Source organism: Diplotaxodon limnothrissa, linkage group LG15 (assembly GCF_057381915.1).
Source record: "Diplotaxodon limnothrissa isolate DT_005_m linkage group LG15, D_limnothrissa_male_GT1.1, whole genome shotgun sequence".
Classification (NCBI taxonomy): Eukaryota; Metazoa; Chordata; class Actinopteri; order Cichliformes; family Cichlidae; genus Diplotaxodon; species Diplotaxodon limnothrissa.
This window is the reverse complement of record NC_140610.1, coordinates 36493169-36515770: the sequence shown is the minus strand read 5'-3', so window position 1 is coordinate 36515770 and position 22602 is coordinate 36493169. Positions and strand designations below refer to the sequence as shown.

At 43.3% G+C, this 22602-nt stretch overlaps 2 protein-coding genes across 2 annotated transcripts in view; both read right to left on the bottom strand.

Annotated features, from left to right (window-relative positions):
- Positions 1-22602, bottom strand: part of LOC146617916 (N-acetyllactosaminide beta-1,3-N-acetylglucosaminyltransferase 3-like) — a 115815-nt gene that overhangs the window by 54123 nt on the left and 39090 nt on the right. The window lies entirely within an intron of this gene.
- The window catches only part of mast3b (microtubule associated serine/threonine kinase 3b), a 36869-nt gene continuing 15788 nt past the window's right edge, over positions 1522-22602 (bottom strand). The window contains exons 5-27 of the mRNA XM_085371986.1: positions 20523-20601; positions 18034-18191; positions 16634-16709; positions 16149-16358; positions 11201-11302; positions 10850-10982; positions 10525-10604; positions 9796-9893; positions 9295-9503; positions 8948-9086; positions 8616-8748; positions 8345-8510; positions 7906-8007; positions 7593-7715; positions 7237-7349; positions 6975-7141; positions 6667-6788; positions 6372-6569; positions 5928-6154; positions 5628-5750; positions 5393-5529; positions 5059-5243; positions 1522-4700 (exon numbers count right to left, since the gene is read on the bottom strand). Coding sequence (XP_085228112.1) covers positions 3646-4700; positions 5059-5243; positions 5393-5529; positions 5628-5750; positions 5928-6154; positions 6372-6569; positions 6667-6788; positions 6975-7141; positions 7237-7349; positions 7593-7715; positions 7906-8007; positions 8345-8510; positions 8616-8748; positions 8948-9086; positions 9295-9503; positions 9796-9893; positions 10525-10604; positions 10850-10982; positions 11201-11302; positions 16149-16358; positions 16634-16709; positions 18034-18191; positions 20523-20601 — 4135 coding nt within the window. The 3' untranslated portion in view covers positions 1522-3645. The remainder of the gene's footprint in view (positions 4701-5058; positions 5244-5392; positions 5530-5627; positions 5751-5927; positions 6155-6371; positions 6570-6666; positions 6789-6974; positions 7142-7236; positions 7350-7592; positions 7716-7905; positions 8008-8344; positions 8511-8615; positions 8749-8947; positions 9087-9294; positions 9504-9795; positions 9894-10524; positions 10605-10849; positions 10983-11200; positions 11303-16148; positions 16359-16633; positions 16710-18033; positions 18192-20522; positions 20602-22602) is intronic.

The window sequence follows — 22602 nt, the reverse complement described above, 5'->3', positions numbered from 1 at the left end:
GGAAACTGCAGCGTAAAAACGTGCATTTTAGAGACTTTTGTTGTTTTACAATTTATTTATGTACTCCGAGGGCCAAATTAACTTAGATAAAGTGGATGAACACAGACACTCTGTACAACTAATCTTTATCTTCTTTAGTAAAGGCCTGGCAGAGCAGCTCATAATTTTTTTTAAAAATTACAGTATTTTGTCCAATTACTTTTGAGCCTTTAAAAAAACAGGACGTGTGTATAAAAATGACTGTAATTCATTTTTATACACACAATTTTCAAATCCCTGTATTTAAAAGATGATAATCTGCATATTGATTACATCTTGATTTACAGTCCACTGTGATGGTGTACAAATCCCCAACTACAAACATTGGTGTCTTTGTTCAACAAATTATGGCCCTAACTATTGCTATGCCAGTATGGACAGTAGTAAATTTTGACCGAATTCAAGTATTACCTGCTTGAAACTGCAGAACTCCTACGGATTTTAAAGTAAAACATTTTTGTTACTAGGTTAACCTCTGGACCCTTTATCCTACAAGTGATTGGTCTATCTTGGACAGACATGCATACATTTTTATTGGTATGCATACAATACACAGCTTGATCTATTATCAGTAGGTAAAGTTGTAAAACTTATGAAAAAATTCAAAGTCCAGAATTTATGGCCTCCTTCAGATTTTCCAAAGTGATCTGTGAGCTGGATCAGAGTCCAATTCTAGACCCTGGCCCTTACGTTTGAGACACCTGCCTTAAAGGGAAGCCTTAATAACCTTCACAGTGTAATTTTGCTTCATCACATTTGTCTATTGATGAAGTATTTATATAGTGATATAGTGGAATGGTTGCTTGTAGAATTACAACACCTATACTGATGAAAAGGATTTGAATGGTCTGATCTGGTACATCAATGTAACAATAAGGCAGATAACTGTACGCAACACTCAGAGAAGAATCAAAGGGAAATACAAAGTTTATTTGTTGCACAAGAAAACACAGTAGAGGGCGACATCGCCGGTATACCATGCAGTCAAGTATTACAGCTGTGTGCTTGTCTCATGCAGCATGCACTGGACAGAAGAGTCCACAGGAGAACAAATGCACTTGTACGACACTTTGACCTGCCAAACTTGTTCTTTAAGAGTACGCTCAACAGAGGCTGAAAAATCCCTGTGGTGGACTTCAGCAAAGCATTTTTTTTTAACACATACAAGGTTATTAAAAAGCAACCAAAACATTATCCCTCATCATGTTTACATATTTAAATTGGCTTTTCCTGTATGCAAAAAGAAACCTCTAATGTAAATATATGTTTTATTACTCATCTTTAACACTTTTACTTTTGGTGTAAAGCATTTTTCTCATGCACATAAGAACAAATATGCATGTTTCCATCCATCCCTTTTCCCCCACCTCCAATTAATTAATATTTAAAGCTTCTTTTTGAAGTCTGAACAACAAGTCCCAATGATCTCGTTCTGCAGGTACATGCAAATATCGAAAATGCTTCTGAGCTTGGTGCCAAACTACTCATTAAGAACAGTGTCTTTAAAACTAAACATAAAAAACAAACGGATATGCAGCTTCTATGAATGTCGTTTCCTTTGCGAGTATCAAAGAGGATAGTTTCATCGTGTACAGCCACAGAATATAAAATGTTTGTACAGTACACAGCATGTTTGTTCATTGTAAACAATTCTGTCAGACTGCAAAAATAACTGAGTGGTCCGTCTGTTTGCGTCACTAACACAACAACATCATCCCGTAAGGTTTTCATCACAAGATTTAAGGTTTTTTTTTTTCCCTTCTATGGTTTTTAAGGAAGAAGAGGGGTTGAAGTAACACAACAGCTGTTTAGAAAGAGAAGACTCAGAGTAAAGTTAGTACAAAAGCCAGGAACAGCCACTTACAAAGAGGACGACAACTCTCCAAACGTCATGTCTGTTGTGGAGAAAATGTGATGTGCAGCCAGTCTGTGCAGCTGTCAAATACTGCCTGAATTTAAAAGACAGAATTCCCAAAAACTCCCTCTTGCCAGAAATTGTCTTCGTGCATATTATGTCCTTCAGTACACTTGGAATTATACACACTCTTGTTACCAAAATATACATCAAAATTTGCACAATACAAAGACAAAAAACCAAAAACACTTGTTCAAAGAAGCCCTGATTTCACTGTAAATATGTTTATCTCAGTTTACCTTTCACATTCGGTTACAAAAAACTTATGTCTAAATGTCATTAGTGCACTTTTCCCCTTTGGATGTAAACAGCACTGCACAGCACATGAAGTAGGACCAGGGCGTTTACGGATGGTCTCTTTCACATGCACATGTGGGAAAAAACAATGATTAAAATGGAAAAACGCTACAGCTTCTGGAAAAGGTGAAAACAACAACAACCCCATAACGCACTTGTACGTACTTGTGTTTGCAAAAGTCCAACACGTGTCAGAGTAAGTAAGGAAACCTGGCCAAAAAACGAAAGTCAAATAAAATGAGTGTTTTAAACGCTCCCTTCCATGTTCTGAAGTAAAACGGCGTGCTGTGAGATGAACGCGCCCGATCAAAGAGTTCGACTGATAAACTCACAGCACACAGAAAGGTGGACGTGGATCATCCGGAGCTTCAGGCTTGGCGTCTTTTTCCACAATAGCAGTGGAAACGAACAAACAAAAACCCCAAACAAATCTTCCTAGTGACTGAAAATTACAAGTAACATTTCTGCCTTCAATGATATGGCTTAGAGGACATTGCACAAGATGCCATGGCACATAAAAACCCTTCGGCTCCGTATCTTCATAAGAGAAGACAAAGGTGGGTAGTGTCTCACCGCGTTTGCAACATTATTCTCAGCAAGAATAAAAAAAAAACAATGCCGTTCCCGTGAATTCACACTGTGAGGAACATGACCAACACAACAAGCTGTGCAAGATTAAAGTACATGAAGGGATAAAGCCATCAAGGAAACATGGACCAAACATCTTCAGAGCCTCTTCTTTGATACGACCGTTTTATTAACAGTTGTTTTTCTCCCCTGCATTCTAGTTTGAGCGTAGTAGCTTCAGTTTTACTCCTTCTAAAGGATGCATCAATACAAATCCATGCAGTACTGTAGCCATCAGCTGCAGAGATAGATCCAATGACGTGTCAGTCATGTTGCTCACAGTGTGAACCAGAGATCGTTTTAGGTTCAGGAAGACCTACAGCAGTACTACAAACACACACAGACACTGAAGAAGAAAAAAAAGCGACCTTGACTCCTCGTACCTTTTGGTCCAACAGTTTTACGCAGCATTAACACTTCTACTCTGTACCAGAATTTATTTAAAAAATAGACAACTTTTGTTTGTTTTTTTAGAAAACAATCCATTCAGAAGACATAAAACCACATTTTATGGATACAAAAATGTTGAGCCTTGGCTGGTCAACCCATGAGAACTTCTTTCTTTTCCCCTGTTACAAACGCATCATGAAATGTAATAAATAAGACCAGAAAGGTCAGCGATGCCTGAAGGCAACTGTTTTTTTTACAAAACAAAATTCAAGTAAAAGTTTCTCCCGCTCTTTCAGCCCGACAACTTTGAGAATGACTTAACATCTTCGTCACCCTTGAAAGACAAGAGCAGGTTTTAGGAGTACAACGGCGAGCTGTCACTTTCTCAGGTGCCCTTTTTGTGTTTGCTCTCTGCACTCTGGTGTCTTCTCTGGTGCAATTTTAGGACCCGTGGAAGTGGTTTCTGCTCCCTGCCTGCAGCTCATGTTGGTGAGAAGACATCCTGTTTGTTCCCGCGGAGATGCTGTGACGTCCACCTCCACCTCGGGCTTCTCACCAGAGTCCTCTCCATCTGAACACGGCTCCCACTCGTCTTGCTCCTCGCTCTCCGTAGAGCCCTGCACAGCTATCTGCGGCACAAGCGTGAACCTCCTCACCACGGGGACGTCCATCTCGATGTCCTGACTGCTTTGGGGTCGTGTCACAGTCCAGGCCGCTCTGTGCTGCGTTTGAGCCCCTGGAGGTGTGCTGCTCCCCGCTGCATTACTGCTGCTTTTCTCCTCTGGCTCGTCGAAGCTCACTTCCTGCACTGCCTCCTGCTTCTTAAAGGAGTCTCTCCGCTCTGACAGGTTCAGCTTCCGCATCACAACCAGCTGCTCTGATCGTTCAATCCTTTGGCTGCTAATGTACGGCCCAAGTCTGCTGTGGTCAACCCCAATGTAAGCGATGCCACAGGCTGCGTCCATCTCTGAGTCGCCCAGCAGGTCAGCCTCACCGTAAAACGGCACTTCCAGCGTGTGCCTGCGGGGGGCTTTTGACTTCTTGTCAGCGTGATATACTCCAGACAGTTTCTCCGCTGACTGCACCCTCTTAAGCAACGGTGAACGAGGCGGCTCTGCACTGCGTGGCCGGACGACATGCCTAACGATGGTGGGGGGAGACAGGGTTTTTCCGTGGTACGTGTGAAGGTTTTTGGCGAAGCCTGGCAGAGGAGAGGGCGAGCGCTGTGGGGAAAGCGGCTGATTAGAGGATGAGGAGCTGCTGCAGGCCAGAGGCGAGGGGGGGATGTTGCTGGTGGATTTGCGGCGGCCCACTTTGCTGTAGCGTTGCGGGCTGAGTTTAGAGCCCAGGCCGAGCGTGATGGGCCGGCTGTGTGTGGCGGGAGAGCTTGGAGAGCTGGAGCAAGGCGACGTACTCTGTGGTGAGTTATTCTCTGGAAAGTAGAGGCAGGACTGTTGAAATACTCACACTACAAGCTGCAGTTTGCAGCAGGGCAAACAACACTTTTAAATTTCAATTCTATTTCAGTTCAGTTTTATTTATGTAGCACCAAATCACAATAACAGTCACCTCAAGGTGTTTAATATTTTAAGGTAAAGACCCCACAAAAATACAGAGAAACCTCAACAATCAGACGACTGCCTTTCACAAAGCACTTTGGCAACAGTGGGAAGGAAAAACCCCCTTTTAACAGGAAGGATCCTTTAGGCTGAGGGAGGGGCAGCCATCTGGGTATTATAAGACCTTCAGTGTACCTGCAGAATCTCAAATGACTACATTTCCTTAATTACCGTGGCCCTGATGGTCAGGTGCGGGGCTCCGGCAGGGTGTGGAGGGCCCCGGGGAGAGGCTGTGGGTCGGGGAGCCTGGAAGACTCTCACTGGAGGAAACAGAGTGATGAAGACCTGAGGAGAAGCTGCGACTGCAGTGCATCACTGTGCTCTGCTTGGACAGCTTCTTAAAGATGGTCCGTCGCCTAGAAGGGACGATATATAATTCACTGTTGTAGCTTACACTTGAAGGAGAAAGAGCCTCCCAGAGTAAACAGATGATGAGTAACACAGCAGAGCTGCAAAGACAGAGAGAGAGAAAAAAAAGAAACCCAGAACCCAGTCAGATGCTCACCTGTCATAATTATCTCTCCTCTTGCTCTTCTTGCTGCGGCGAGCCATCTTCCCTTTGTGTTTGGTCTTTCGTGCAGGACCGACTTTAATAGAAGTGTTCTCGAGCGCTATGGTCTGAAGGGCCACCTTGTTGCCGCTCTGCACGTTTCGTGAGAATGAAAGAATTTTTACAGACCTTTCAACACAGAAGCAACTTAAAAAGCAAAGTTCAAGTGCCACGCAGCTCCGAGCTGTACCTTCAGCAGCAGTTCGATCATCTCTGTGTGGACCAGGCCTTGGACAGACTCTCCGTTCACGTGGGTGATGAGGTCTCCAGTGCAGAGGCCTGCCTGGTGAGCCGGGCTGCCCTCCTCCACACTCTATTGCGATGGTGAAGTGAGTGAGTTTCAAACTGAGCATTACATAACAACCTTTTTATATCACTACCTTCTAGTTTTGGATCACCAAAGCAAAGCAAAATATTTGGAACACGCTACAGTTTACAAACACAGGTTTCAGATCTTTGATCTGTTTTAAGGCTTGTGGTTAAAACCTACCGACACCATGTGATGCACGGTGTAGACGTCGCTGTCGCCCATGTACACACGGATGGCCTGCAGGGTGAAGCCGAACTTCTTCCCTGAGGTGTGGATGATGATTGGTGGCCTCAGGCTGCTGGGGCTGAATGACAGATCCCGGTTTGGGGACGAGTCGCGGGATGAGGGGTTGGAAGACAGTGAGCGTGGGGAGATGGGACCGGGGTGGAGGCCACTGGGTGAATCGTCTGAAACAAACACACAGTTTAGAGATAAATAGACTCATAATCTCACATTTTATGACTCAAATTAGAAGGCCAGTTTTAATTCCACAATTAGAAACAAAAACTGCTGTCTATGGATTACATGTTTAGACTATATCTGCAGAGGCTCTCTGTCAAAGCGGAGCAATAAAAACCAAACTGATTCTGCTGGATTTAAAGTAGTTATGATAACCTTCTGCACCTGTAGTGATGATGAGAGACAGGGCTGAGACAGAGGCAGACTTGGGAACCTTTCCTCCGCAGGGAACCCTCTGCCTGTCTGGCGTCTCCAGCTGGTTACCGAAGCGCCGAGGGCCTGCCGTGTCCTTAGGGGATGACTGCTTCCCGCCGGTACTGTTGCTGCGAATCCTGATCCGCCGAAGATTTGACACCACCACCTCTGCTGCGGACAGAAGGTGTTAAGTGTGAATGTTTCTGGCAGAAGCACCTGGACGTGTTATGAAGAGATGTGTTAAAATAAAAAAAAGTGGCTTTACCTTCATCATCAGTGGAGAGGGCAAACCGGGGCATCGTCTCCAGGCTGTGAGTGCTGCTCATTACCAGAGGACTGGTGCTTCTGTCAGACTGGGAGGAACTGGAGGAGGCCCGGGGGCGAAGACTAAAAACAGTAAAAGCACACAAAAAAATGTTCAACTCATAGATCAGCTGATTGAGGATCTGTTTTCATGCAGACCCACAAACTCAGCCACCTGTTTATTATATTATGAATACTATGAAACGTGCAAAAATACGAAAAAGAAACAAGAATAAAGAGGAATAGCAGGTGTCCACATCTTCTGTTTACCTGGCCATGCGTCCAGACTGCCTGTGCTCAGCACTGCCATCTGCTGGGCTTGGCGAGGCTCCGAGCCCTGCCGCATCCCCGTGGTCCTCTTTGTCCTCGCTGTGGCTGCGGTCGGAGGAGAAACTCAGGTTGGACGGTGTTGCCAGGTGTTCTGTGCTGCTGTAAACCTTGATGACAAACAGGTGAAAAGGTGTCAGTTAAGATCTGACTTTTCAAATTTTTTGGCACTCTTACAGCAGATTCTTACTGCAGCAGTCTTTACCTTGCTGAAGCGATGAGACCAGGAAGCAAACTGTCGGATTTCCAAGGAAGACTCTTCGTCGTTAGTTTCGTCGTCTTCGTCAGAGGCCAAATGATGATAGCGATCCAAACGAGCTGAATATGGCAAAAAGGGAAGATGCTCTCATTTAAGAGAAAGTCAAACTTCATGGTATAATCCCGAGAAAAACTCATCACTCTGCAGTTTTATCTTAGCTCGCCCGTATTATATTCCAGCTAAATTTAACCTGCATCCCATCTCCAACACCCACAATTATGGACAACGTTTTGCTCTCACTACCATGTGAAGTCAAGATTACACAGAAAAATAAACCACAAAGAGACTCAGCAGGAACTCACTGTCAAAGTAGCTGGTATCATCCTCGGCCTCCAGCTGAGGGATGAACTCGGCTTTCTGTCGGAGGAGTCCGTTCCAGTCCAGCCCCAAGAAGAAGGGGTGCTGCTTCACCTCTGAGGCTCCACCTAAAAACATTCAGTTAAACACTGGATTAGGACAGGGTGAAACTCCTCTTGCAAACATGTTTACTTCATTCTTAGTTTCACTTTTTTAAAATTATTAAAATGTAATGTCCCCCTTGCTATAAACCTTGTTTTTCTGATTTAGCTGTACAGACCTGTATAAAAGATCCCTGCTGTAATTTATCAGCATTACCTGTTCCCAGCCGGTCCAAAGGGTTCTGCCTCAGCAGGCGGGTGATCAAATCCTGTGCATCAACAGGTAAGGCATCCTCTCCTTCAGGCCAAATGATTTCATCTGACAATCAGAGAAGATAATAAATAAAAGTACAAAATTAAATATTAATTAAAACCAAATTTACAGTCTTACAAAGACATTAAACAGCAAGTCAGAATGTTTGTGTTTGCCAAAGCATAAGCTTGCCCAGGACTGATGTGGTTAAGATTCTGAGAGTGAAGCAAAGTTGTAGACTTCTGTGCCTACGTCACTGCTTGTGTTTTCAATTCAAATAAAAGGAAAAAGAAACTAGTTTAACATAAAGATTTGATCTCAGTGGCTATTCTATGCTGTGATTCTATTTTTTAAACCTGATGCTCGATTTTTAAGTAGAGAATTCATTCATTTCAAGACGTACCACTGACAACTTGTCCAAAAAGCTCTTCGGGAGTGTCTCCAAAAAACGGGACGCAGCCGACCAGAAATTCATAAAGGATGATCCCCATCGCCCACCAGTCCACTGGCTTCCCATAGCCCTGTCTGAGGATCACCTCTGGGGCAATGTACTCTGGAGTCCCACACACCTGAGGAAGTAAACCAGCAAACATCAGTTTGGATCAAGTGCCTCTACAATCACTGCTGTCCAAAAGTGACAGGTGATTTATCTCTTACACCTGAAGTTGTCTCACCTGCTTGTCAACAAACTCTCTTGTGTCTTTCTCTATGTGACCTTCATACAGGTTGGTCGTCATGTTCATCAGGCCGATTTTAGAGAGACCAAAGTCAGTCAGCTTGATGTGGCCCATAGATGTAATCAACAAACTGTTGGGGGAAAGAAGACGTCAGTGTAAGCGGCGCATTTTACAATTTGTCAAGAAAATGAGGATAAGGGCTGAATTACAGAAAAATCAAGACTCTACATGTGCCCGCTCACAGACCCAACTATGTCAACGGATCCTAATGAAAGCAAGAAAAGCAAGACGGAAGAGCTGAGTGAAGGTGATGTTGGAGATGTCCTTACTTGTCAGGTTTAAGATCCCGATGCACGATGCCGTAGTTGTGAAGGTACTCCAGAGCCAGGACCGTCTCAGCAAAATACATCCTGGACATTTCCACAGGCAGTGGGCCCATGTTTTTCAGCAGGTTGGCACAATCTCCACCTTAAAAGAACAGAACACCTTAAAAAACAACTAAAATCCCAGTAACAGCAGTGATCCTAACACACCAACTGTCCGAGGCAGTAATGCACAGACTCTTATTCTCAGACTCTCTGCATTGGCACTCACTGAAACCGGGTCTTGTTTAAGCTAAGCTAAAATGTTAGAGACATAAAACTGTAACAGCCCCCGCAGCCTCTCCCTTCTTTACCTTCTACATACTCCATGACCATGCAGAGGTGACGTCGTGTCTCAAACGAGCAGAACATGGAGACAACAAAGGGGTTCTCAGCAAAAGTTAGGATGTCCCGCTCCACAAACGCCTGCTGGATCTGGTTCCTCAGCACCAGGTTCTGACGGTTTATCTTTTTCATGGCAAAGCGCTGACGGGTCTCCTTGTGGCGAACCAGATACACCGCCCTGCCAAAAACCAAACAAACCTCATTAGCTCAATTACCTGGAAACGGGTAAAAGGCACAGTCACAGTGGCTCACAAAAACGTGCACAAAAAAGGTTGAAATTGAGGCAAACTGCATCAGAATAACAACAATAAAAACTACTTCCAACTAAATGTATTTTCCGCTTCCTGACACCATTTAATCTTTCATCTTAGCTTTGCGACACTTTGCAAATAAACAAAGTGTCGCAAACAAACAAACATCATTTCTAAGATGAAGCAGTGAAATGCAGTTAAACAGACTTGTGCTCTTACCCATAAGCTCCGTTACTTATGAGTTTGATGGTCTCAAAATCACTCTCAAGAGGTTTCCTTCGAGTTGGAGTCAGCGTCTGTGGGCTCTTATTCTGTGGCTGTTTACGCCCATGTGAAAAATTAAATAAGCAGACAGAAGCAATGCTGTGATTAATGCTGATTGCAGATTAAAAGCCAACTACTACTCCAAATACTAATTACACCTGCAATCTACTTAACCAAAATAACATTGATTTTAAATATTTTTGGCATCCTTTCACAATAAAAAGAGTCACCGTTTCCTGATCCGCTTTAAACACATTCAGCACAGCACGGTGGGCAGATCTGAAGAAGCGTGTGCACTTTTCATCTTTGGTAAATGGACTGATTCTACTTTACCTGAGCACTCAACATTAAATCATCTCCTCTCCCAGTATAAACACACTAAAATATAAATAATGGCTCCTAATAAATGTACAGCAGGGAACAGCGGCAGTGTGAACTCTTCCCTGCCACACACTGTCCAATACTGTACATTTATTAAGATCCATTATTTGAATTTTAGCATATTTCAATACATGGTTTTTGTATTTATTCTAGTTATTTATACTGTTTTAGCTATTGTTTAATAGCACGCTGCATATACTGAGACCTAAGATGCTGTGTTTAATTTCTAACATGTCAAATGGTTGAATAAAGCTCAGCCTGAGTCTGTAATATTATTTGAACTTATTGAATTAGTCAGTTCACCTCCACAGAAGCATCTGTTTCCACTGACACTGACGCTGAGGGCGAGGGACTGGCATCATACTGTTCAAGCTGTACCATGTCTAGAAATAAAAGAAGAAGAGGCTTTAATTTGGGTTTCCAACATTTCTGCACCGATCACTTAAAAATGCAGTCTGCTCTTCATCTAAGTCAGGACTGTGTATTTGTTGCAGTATCATAAAGCATAATAATAATAATCACCTACTCGGGGCAGCATGTTACTTAACCCATGTCTGAAACAGGCTTTAAAAAAAACATCACATATGAGCCACATCACAGGCTTCGCTCGATAACGGATTAAATTTACCTTCTAACGGGTCGCGTGTGAGGCCCAGCTGGCTGATGATGTACCGCGGGATGTCGGTCTTGATTCCCTGGCCGACTTTGGCGTGGCCTTCTGCCGCTTCGAGTAGGTGGTAAAACTCTTCTGGATCAAACTCCTGTCACCAGCATCCAACAGCAGTGTAATTAATGCAGAGTGTCGGGAAACTGAAAGGCATCCAAGATGCCATTTGATTTACTACTAAAAATCCTAAACAAAGCTATGCGCAGAGCTGTCGGGGTAAGGTTGCCGACTCAGATCAGATTTGTGTTAATAAATGGCTGATTGTTGGAGATGACAAACTTGGTATTCGATTGACAAATTTAGGTAGCTTACCAGACATTCGAGGAGCCGAGCCGGTCGAGAGATTATGATGAGGATCTTTCTGACTAGCTGGGTGATGACGGTTACCTCTTCACTTTCAGAGCGCTCGTAGGCCTGGAAAACACAAGGAGCCATCAGGAGACTCAACTCAACAGATTTCCAGTTTCAGAGAGGGACTGCAGACGGTTTGGGTCTGAGCGGCAAAAACATGGCTTACATTTACGATAAAGTTTGACCAGTTATTTGTGTGAACATGAGGCGACTGTGATTAAAATGGCTTTAATTTAAAAATGTTAAAATCGCTGAACGAGCGTCTACATTTTAGTCACAACTTGATCTCTGTGCTTTTAATCCACCGTGGAGGTGCACAAAAGCAAAAACTGTGTCACTGTCATTTAATATTGAGAAACTGCATGTGCCAAAAGGATCATCAGGGATTATACAGTGGGGCAAAAAAGTATTTAGTCAGCCACCGATTGTGCAAGTTCCCCACCTAAAATGATGACAGAGGTCAGTAATTTGCACCAGAGGTACACTTCAACTGTGAGAGACAGAATGTGAAAAAAAAATCCATGAATCCACATGGTAGGATTTGTAAAGAATTTATTTGTAAATTAGGGTGGAAAATAAGTATTTGGTCAATAACAAAAATACAACTCAATACTTTGTAACATAACCTTTGTTGGCAATAACAGAGGTCAAACGTTTACTATAGGTCTTTACCAGGTTTGCACACACAGTAGCTGGTATTTTGGCCCATTCCTCCATGCAGATCTTCTCGAGAGCAGTGATGTTTTGGGCTGTCGCCGAGCAACACGGACTTTCAACTCCCGCCACAGATTTTCTATGGGGTTGAGGTCTGGAGACTGGCTAGGCCACTCCAGGACTTTCAAATGCTTCTTACGGAGCCACTCCTTTGTTGCCCGGGCGGTGTGTTTTGGATCATTGTCATGTTGGAAGACCCAGCCTCGTTTCATCTTCAAAGTTCTCACTGATGGAAGGAGGTTTTGTCTCAAAATCTCACGATACATGGCCCCATTCATTCTGTCCTTAACACGGATCAGTCGTCCTGTCCCCTTGGCAGAAAAACAGCCCCATAGCATGATGTTTCCACCCCCATGCTTCACAGTAGGTATGGTGTTCTTGGGATGCAACTCAGTATTCTTCTTCCTCCAAACACGACGAGTTGAGTTTATACCAAAAAGTTCTACTTTGGTTTCATCTGACCACATGACATTCTCCCAATCCTCTGCTGTATCATCCATGTGCTCTCTGGCAAACTTCAGACGGGCCTGGACATGCACTGGCTTCAGCAGCGGAACACGTCTGGCACTGCGGGATTTGATTCCCTGCCGTTGTAGTGTGTTACTGATGGTGACCTTTGTTACTTTGGTCCCAGCTCTCTGCAGGTCATTCACCAGGTCCCCCCGTGTGGTTCTGGGATCTTTGCTCACCGTTCTCATGATCATTTTGTCCCCACGGGATGAGATCTTGCGTGGAGCCCCAGATCGAGGGAGATTATCAGTGGTCTTGTATGTCTTCCATTTTCTGATGATTGCTCCCACAGTTGATTTTTTCACACCAAGCTGCTTGCCTATTGTAGATTCACTCTTCCCAGTCTGGTGCAGGTCTACAATACTTTTCCTGGTGTCCTTCGAAAGCTCTTTGGTCTTGGCCATGGCGGAGTTTGGAGTCTGACTGTTTGAGGCTGTGGACAGGTGTCTTTTATACAGATGATGAGTTCAAACAGGTGCCATTCATACAGGTAACGAGTGGGGGACAGAAAAGCTTCTTACAGAAGACGTTACAGGTCTGTGAGAGCCAGAGATTTTCCTTGTTTGAGGTGACCAAATACTTATTTTCCACCCTAATTTACGAATAAATTCTTTACTTTCTTTACCATGTGGATTCATGGATTTTTTTTTCACATTCTGTCTCTCACAGTTGAAGTGTACCTCTGGTGCAAATTACTGACCTCTGTCATCATTTTAAGTGGGGGAACTTGCACAATCGGTGGCTGACTAAATACTTTTTTGCCCCACTGTATGTCTAAGGGAACCCTAACTGAGCCAACAGGCAAGTACAGTTTATCACTATTAGCACCATTTCATCCACCCCTGAAAAAAAAGCTATAAAAAAAAGAGAAATACAAGAGCACTGCTTTATGGGGAAACAGTGAAATAAAAATAAATATAAAATTCTAAGGAAGTGGATAGGGCTTTAACAAAAACATGAAAACAGGTGCCGCCTGATAGAATTACATCAGAAATGACGCCACTTCAAACGAAGAGCAATTATCAGAATAATCCGCGGTGGGTGGGCGGAGTCTTCGTGAGTCATTTTCAGTTTCTTCTATAATAACAGAGAAACACCCTGTTCTGGTGACGATACAGCAGCACAGCACACTGTGTATTTGTGATCCAGTCATATGAGAGCTAATTGAAGCTTCCTGCACAACAAGACTATTACTAATCTCAGCCACCTGTCAAATATGAGGATACAGACTCAAGAAAGTGGCCCTAAAGGAAATGTTGCTACTACACCCGTCTACCAGCATTTCTGAAACATGAGATACTCTTTCACAATCTGCCAAGCTTCCTGTGGCTGTGATCGTCATTTCTGTCTACACTTAGGTTTGTGTGGATTATATTTTAACCTTCTGGTAGTGAGTGTAGTAATGTGTAAGTTAAGAAAGACAGCAGTTACTCAAACCTTACGGTCACAGGCTTTCTCCTGCCTGCTCTAAACTCTTGTTAAAGCTTTTCTGTTGTACGTAACTGTGATACAGGCCATGTCTGTGCCTGAAATCACTGCCTAGTGCTATCCATATTTACAGTGAGTACTGCTATACCGTACAAAGTGCAGTATCCCCACAGTTCCTCGTGATCAACACTGACGAACAAAAGAACAGATCGATGAGAAGACAAAGAAAAGTGGATTTTAAGACAAATGTACACAAAAATATTTAGCCAATAAACAGACATTATTTTTGCTACTTAACAGCTGAGCTGAAAGGGGAGGCTCTGACACAGAATCAGAGGATCAACAGTTAGCCCAGAACAGGCCTAAATGGGGGTAAATGGTAAAAGTTTTACGTATTTCCCGGAATGAAGAGGAATATCTTCATCAGATAATTAATGATGCTATCAAAAAGTGTTTTTGTTACTGTGCCCTATGACCTCCTTCTATGCCGGACAGAAATCCTACTGTCTAGCACCTGGTCAGCCCTCTCAGGATTCTTTAACTGTTGTCAGAATCAGATGTAAATGTGCTGAAGGTGCTTTCAGCTACTGTGGTCCTGTTCTTTGGAACAAGCTGCCTGCTGACCTGAGATCAATTACAACTGTGTACAAATTCAAAAACAGACTTAAAACCTTTTCATTCACCCAGCCTTACAGGTGTTGTTGCTTTGTTGTTGTTTGTTGTTTTTATTTTGTTTTCACTGCCTTAAGGTATCATTTTTATGTTTTTGTCTTCTTCTTGAATTTACATGTAATCAAATGTAATCAATAAAATTGCTACTACTACAACACGTTTTTTTGGCAAACTGGAAAGCTCTCCGGGTGGTTCAAAAAGGTCGTCCAGGAAATCGCTTCCTTACTGCAGGAACTTCAAACACCCGCTGTCTCAGAAAAGCCCCCAAAATTTTGCATGACTCATCACACCCAAATTATAATTAGTGTAAAGTGCTCTCATCAGGCAAGATAATAAAATCAAGGACAAATAGACTAGAAAAACATTTTGTACCCCACAGCCAATAAAGCATTAAATGCAGTTTAAGCATAGTTTGTAATTGTTATGATGGGACCAGAGCACAATCACAAACCCGAAGAAGTCCAGATATGGGAAATAGAGAGCAGTGAATGATTATTAATAATTGTTACTAAAATAGGCTATAGTCTTTATGTTTATATCCTTGCTCTCATTCCCCTTTATTGTATCTGTAACATGCAACTTCTGCCGGTGCTGTGCTACTGGAAACTGAATTTCCCGGAGGAACACACCCGAGGGATTAATAAAGTTTCATCTAATCTCTAACCTCTAATCTAGTCCAGAGCACTGTTCAGGTGTTTCTTTCACAAAGCTACTTTTTGTGCATTGCTTCCTGTAATGTACAAGATTTTTATAACAAATTAATAAAAAATGTGTCACTTTTCAGGCAACACCGCAGCCGTGTATCCACGTGGAGGGCTGGAGCCTGCGCAGCTGTCACAGGGTGAGATGCGGGACACCCCTTGGACATGTCCCCAGCCTGTCACAGGGCCCCCTGCATATACTGCATGACAAAGACCCAGAGAAAACTTTCTGGAAAAAACTGTTGCCCTTTTTAACAAAGTGGCCTTGGCACACAAATCAAGTCGTGCGTGTGTGTGCGTAAATATATGACATTTGCTCCACTGTGCGGGAACAGACTTATCAGTTCAGCTGGAAGTACAGAGAGTTAGCCGTGCCTGCTGTCTGAAAGCACGCAGAGAAACACGGGAAGAGGTTGCTATAGAAACTAACACAACATGCATAAGACCTGTGACAAAAGTGCCTCTCAGCATCACTGAAAATTTCCACTAAGAGATCTATTGTGTGTGCCGTTGGCTATCACTGGAGAGGCATGCCTGATTGCACATTTCACCGGGGCTCGATCAATCCTCTTTCAAAACGTCATCACACCCGAATTAAAGAGTTCAGCATCAGTTCATCAGCTGCTGCTTAAAACCAGAGAGAGCATTTGGCCTGCACCGCTTCTCTCATCAGTCCTGCAAAACCTCCAGTGTAACTGGAAAGCATTCACAGGTCTTTACTTGTTCCACATTTTGTCATGTGACAGCTTTGTTCCAAAATGGATTCAGTTAATTAATGACAAAATACTGGTGGTGGCCAGTTACCCCTCAGCTTCCTAGAAGATACACCTCAGCAGTGTGGATGCCTTTCAGATGCACCCTATGTCAGATTGAGGGATTCTCACCTCGTGTAGCAGCTTGTCTAGCTTCTCCTGCAGCTCAACAAAGTAACGAGAGGTAACCAGGCCGTTCTGGGACTTATCCAGACAGTCTCTGACCAGCTCCACCAACTGGTGCTGGATGAAGCCCAACACCCCGTCAGCCAGCCGGAGGGAGCTGTCTGGAGAGTAATGTGTGACAATCTCCAACAAGCGCTCCTCCATCTGGGCTGTGGCCTGCAGGGAGCACACAAACACAGAGTTAGAACAATTAAACGAGCACTGATAATCATTTTTTAACCCCTCTCTACAGCAAATTAAAAAGAATTTCTCCAAATGTTGAAAAGTGGGCTTTAAAAGCTTGTTTAAAAGCATTTCTCCTTATTGAAACAAAACCAAAACCCAAAAAGGCTTCAGGACGCTCCACACAACAATAGGAGAAATGCAAAGTGTGTTTCTGGTTTGAATATGTCTTCGTTGAGAATGCAAAGTTACAGATATCCTGTACGTACCTTTGGAAAACGTTCTCTGTAAACATGGTTCATCATGACTATCTCATTATCGAAGGAAACACTTGATCGGCCCGGGCTACGAAAAAGCAAAACACAACAAATTAGTACATTGCAACTGATCAACACAGAGACATTTATTATTATTACTACTACACAGTTCATTGCATTTCTCTTCTAAGCTATTAAATGGCGATGAAGAGTGGTTATGTCATCGAGGCCATCGCAGTTCCCTCGAAATGGCCAGCAGTCAGTTTAGTTCAATCCAACCAACACACACACGTCGGCTCTTAACTAATAGCCTGAGTGTGACTGAACGAGGGTTTTGAGGTCAGCATCAACGATACTTTTGATGTCAGCCTGCGAGACAACATTCAGGTTTGGTGGCTCTTAAGCTGCTTAAGCTCCAATCAAGGTGGATTTCACTGTCAGGTTTTGATGTTTCACTTTAAGATGCTTCCGTACCGGCAGCAGCAGAGGTTTCTTCTAGCCAAAACTGTGTGAATCATCGACATCAAATAATTAGTCACTCGCTGCAGCACCACTCCAGCATTGAGGCCAAAGGGAAGGTGTATTTTTACAGAGAAATCTTGCTTGATGAAGCTTCAAACAGAACAGATGGAGGGAAAACCTATCACTTGCAAACAGACTCCCAGAGTCTTTTTTTTCTTCTTCTTGTCATAAAAGACGCCTCTGTTTTACTGGATGGCTTCTGCCCAACACACACTGCTGCAAAGCTCGCTGCAGTTCGCCGCATCAGACACCCACCACCCTCGACTACAGTTCAGCAGCTATGAGACGATGATCCCCGAGGCGCTCTGTTAGCTAGCACGCCCACGCGCGGCACACCATGGTGCCAGAACACAGAGCACTCAGGCACTGCACAAACAGCACGGAGCAGAGCCAACAGACAAAAGTTGTCAAAAACGCACCGCTTTGCAGTCAGATCTCCACCTGCCTGCCGGCCAACGGGCATGTGCGATCAATCGGAGGCAGCTGAGGTGCCAAAACTGGCGCTTGAAGGCGTCTTCAAATCTGACAGTCTATAAATGATACAACAGCGCTCGTGTTCTGTAGTCGCTGTCCAAAGTTAATCTGAAATGTAGGTAGTTAATCCTTTCGGACGGATTACTGCATTTAATCTGTGTGAAACATTACATGTTTTTAATTTGATGGTAGAACAAGAAACAATCTGAACAAAACAGACAGGAGGCTGTGAGAGGTTCTCCCATCTCCGTGTGGATCCTTCCGTCGGTGTCAGAAGGTCGTCTTAAAATAGTGATCCTGTCATTACTTTACACTTTATGTTTTCAGTAACTGAATAAATAACTAAAAATGGCTACCCTAAACAAAGTTTAATTGCACGTTTTTTTAGTTTGTTCAGTTCTGTGTCAATTATCCACCTGAGGCTCCGAGACCGCGGTCGTACCACCGGCGAGGGCCGTCCGTCCTCGTCTGTTATGCTGTCTGTGCTGCGGAAGTGCTTGAAGATGAAGTGAGGCTCGTCTTGTGTCGGCTGGTAGGGAAGCTGGTGGAGACGCTCCTGGGACGAGGAGGAGGACTGCGCACACAGAAAGAAATTAATCAAATGTCTTGAAGGATGTTCAATCATCAAGGTAAACAAACCCCAGAAAGTTGATTCTGTTCATCTACATGTTGCGGTTTCAGTGGGAGAAACGTTTTATCACTCAGCCAAGTGACTTGCAGCTGACTGCAGGTTTCCCCAACCTTATAAACACTACATAGTGACCGAAACTGGCACCATTGACTAACAATGGGTCGTGAGGTCAGTTTCATCATCATTAATATGCAAATTGTCATGAGCTGAAGTTTTTCCCGCTGACAACTCTGCGTTCAGATGAAAAGAATCAAGTTTCTTGGAATCCATCAAATAAGAAAAATACATCTATTTTCACATTTAATACTGAGCTTCTTTTGAGGCTGATTTAACCAAAACAACGAGCAGTATCTCTTCAGCCCTTCTGAGCTACTTGTTTTGACATTTGAATAAATGTTAAAGTATCCAAATCTTTACTTCCGACCCATCATCTTGTGCAGTGCTTCTAAAGAGTGGGAAAATATTTAAATGAACTCAAAAATGACTTAAGACTGAAAATCCCCGAGAAAGGATCTTCACCTCAACACTACAAAAGCCCAACAGCTTCCCAAACTGACAAAGATTTGCTGCTGTGTTCACGATTAGTAAGTGCAAGCTAAGCCAGCTTTACATGTTGCAATACGCAGCATCGGCCCTGTAACCACTGCGGGCTGCTTTCGCAAAAGAAGAAAAACAACTAATGTTGCAATTTGCCGGTCTGCTTTTCAGGTGGCATCACTCAACAAGGTAGGCTGCTAAGACTGAAGATCACAAACGGGTTCAGGCAAGTCGGGCAAAGCAAAGGACAACAGCAAACTGAAATTGGTTCTGCATTGTGAGCCTGACTTAAAGGATCATCGAAGGGGAAAAAATAAAATTAAAGCTAAGCTCGTCTTACTAGGCAAGCACAGGCCTACGCATGTGCTGCGTTTTGGCTTCACTCGGGTTTCAAACCCTGCTCTCCCATGAGAAGGTGCTCTTTTCCTTTGCAGTACTGTGATTTTCTGCTTGGACAATCTTTATTCTTCGTATTTTACTGGCTCTACAACAGACTGACGACCTGTCCGAGGTGTACCCTGCCTCTTGCACTATGATAGCTAAAATAGGCTCCAGACCACCTGCAACCCTGAACTGGATACTGATGGATGGATGGATGGATGCACTACTTCAGTGAGAGTAACTGAATCTGGAAAGATCTGTGATATGCTATGAAACATAAGAGTCTAGTTTCTTTTCAGACCAGCTGAAAAACAACACACTGAAAGGTTATAATTGTTTAAAAGACATAACGAATGAACTCAGTGATTTAAAATAATTCCACATAGCATCTTTCAGATCAGAATATTCCACTTATGCATTCTCATAAAATAGATCAGGCACCTGTGAAGATTTGCCCGAAATCCAAATTCACAATGTATATGAATTTAGGTGACCAAAAAACCAAAAGCCTACAGAAGCATTATTATTATTTGCAGTCATCTTCCATGTCTACCAAGGCAGAGAGTAACATCTTTTCAAGCAAAATAGGGGACGGTGTCTGTTGCCGGCAATCTGTTTCATTTTGCGGTCCATGTGTCGTGAACAGAACGGGGCCAGAGGGATAGCATCTGCGAAGTCTCTTTCTAAAGCCTCAGTATAAAGAGGGCAGCGGGGGCCACTGAAGAGCCCTTTTGTCCCCACTGACCTCTGGGGCTATGCCTGGGTCGGCCCAATAAACCTCCTTATTAGAGCTTCACACAGCAGACTTTCAAAGACTTGGCAGACTGCCGCCATTACGGACTGTTCATCTGACTGCCGTCTGGTGACATCATCCAGTAAATACAATTATGGCTTTATTCTGCAATAAGACAATTCGCAGTCTTTTAAAAACATCTGGTTGAATCACTGTGACATCCTGTTGCTCAAAAATGCTGTTTAAAGCTACCAAACACTAATGTCTCAGTGTACTGTTAATGTGATGTTATGATGTTTTGTGTTTTTAATAAAGGCTGTCAAAAAAAATAAAAAGTTCCTGAAATTATTTGAATTTCCTTCCCCTCCTCTCCTCATTAATATGCATCCACGCAGACTGTGTGTGTGTGTTACTTCTTACACCGAGTTCCACAGACTTGGAGAATGACTCACTGAAGCAGACGATGGAGGAAAACAATTAGCGGTTTGTCATCATCAGTCTTGGCATTCACTGTCCCTTATTGCATAAACCAATGTGCTATTTGGGCTGAGTGAGGTGTTAGAATCGCCTGGCTGCCATGTTGTGACCGGGGGACGATGGCGCCATTTTTCCGGGTGTCTTACCGAGACGGTGGAGCTCGGCGGATTGGTTCCATAGCCAGACGAAGGGAGGGACGCCAGGGACCATCGTCGGCCCTCGGCTCTGAGGGAAGCAGACATGCACGTTACATAAGCCTCAGCGGCATAGGCATTAGTTAGCATTTCATAGCATTTCATATGTGAAACCTGTTACATAACAGACAACGGAGGTGTCCTGTGACTACATGAGCATGAAATTTATGTCTTTTCCCCCCCACATATATATATCTAAAAATATAAATGCCCATTTCTCCCTCCCTCCCTCACTTTCTCTCATCACTTGATTTCAATAATCAAGCAATAAGAATTTATGAAGGACAAATATTTTTTGTGTAAAACACACGACAGAAAAGTTTAGACATAAAGACAGGGTGCAAGAATTGGAGAAGAAGCTACCTGTCCGCGCGAGCCAAGTGGCTGCGATCACGACAGCAACGGAAAGAAGGACAAGAAAAAAAAGAAAACAAGAAAGAGAAAAGCAGAGAAGTGAGTTTCAGTGAGTTTTAAGAGTCTTGCACAAATGAACCTGTGACCTCTGGCATTCGGCTGAGGGATTAGTACTGACAATGTTGCCTTCCTTGCCACTTTTCATTTGTCCAGATACAAAGAGTGGAGAGCAAACTAAATTAATTTGAGGATGTGTGTTACATAACAGGAAGAGCCCTTCACTTCAAAGCTGGAAAGAACGAACCTGCAGATTGGACTGTACAGCTGCAAAAAAGGGTGGCGGTGGGAGTATGTTTATGTTATTTGGCATTTGCACGCAGAGAAATGATGCAAGGACTGCACTAAACTTTCACACAGATTGTATGGAGAATCAAGTGCAGCTGCATAGGCTGAGTGGCAAACTTCAAGAGCAGGGCTTTTCCTGCTTAGGCAGAGAGTTTTAGCCTGAGCCAAAGGAAAATCACCAGCATCAACACGCTTTAGTTTATCAAATCACACAAAAATACTGCAAAGGCGTCTGTCGTATAACGTAGCAGAAACTCGTTGCCTTTTTCCCCCCTTAAGAAAAAAAGCATACAACCCTGACAAATAGTGTTAAATAGATCGGGACAGATTTAGTAAATTAATAAAAAGCTTTGACTGCCACAAAAACAACAACAGCAGACGGATTATACTCATGAATCTCTTCTTCCACTAAAGGGTCTCATTAAATGGTGACAACAGGACAACCAGAGCTTCACGCAGTAACAAAAAGAGTTCTCTTCATGGCTGTGAGTCTATTTTATTGCAGCACAGTGACGGTTAGGAATAGATATATGACACAGGATGAGATAATAAGAAAAGTATCGCACAACAATTTATTATCGGCATGAATTTAGAGTCAAGTCTAAGTTCAGCTTATCAAGATAAGTCGAGGGCCATTCCTGTGTATATGAAATTTTTTTTTTTTTTTAAAAGACATTAACTGACCTTTAATTTGACTGGCTTTTTATACAACAGGAGGAAATCTAAATATTTAATGAATAAATATTTACCTAGTGCCTGTTATTTTGTTGGCAAGCTATGATGTGTTCTCAGAGCAGTCCACAGCACCTGAACCTGCTTATAAGTTTTTAATGACTGTTCTCGGGTGTCTTTAAGGTACTGCCTCACTTGTCGGCTACGCACGCCTGGAGCGAGACAAGCATGTTGCCATGGGAACCGGGCTGAATGATGCGTGAGTAAGGGGGGGTACCCTCCATCTGACTTCACTCATCCTGCCGAGGAGTCTGCAGCGTTAAGGATGGTGGGGAGCGCTCCCGGCTGAGTCAGCCTCAGTCACCTTTCTGCTGTTTTCCTCTCGCTGCTTTTATGAAGACCGTGATCCTGTGTTAGCTTTTTTTTTTAGTCATTTTTTTAAGTGTGTACTTTTCTGATTTGGATTCACAGTAATAAATCACAAAGACGTAACGCGAAACAATGGCCCAGGTGATTCAGAGATCAAAAAACGACTACCTAACTCAATTCAGTTTTATTTATATAGTACCAATTCAAATCAACAGCTGCCTCAGAGGACATATCGTCAGGGGAGACAATGTAAAGACCCTCAAATATTAGTAAGAAACCCCAACAACTACAC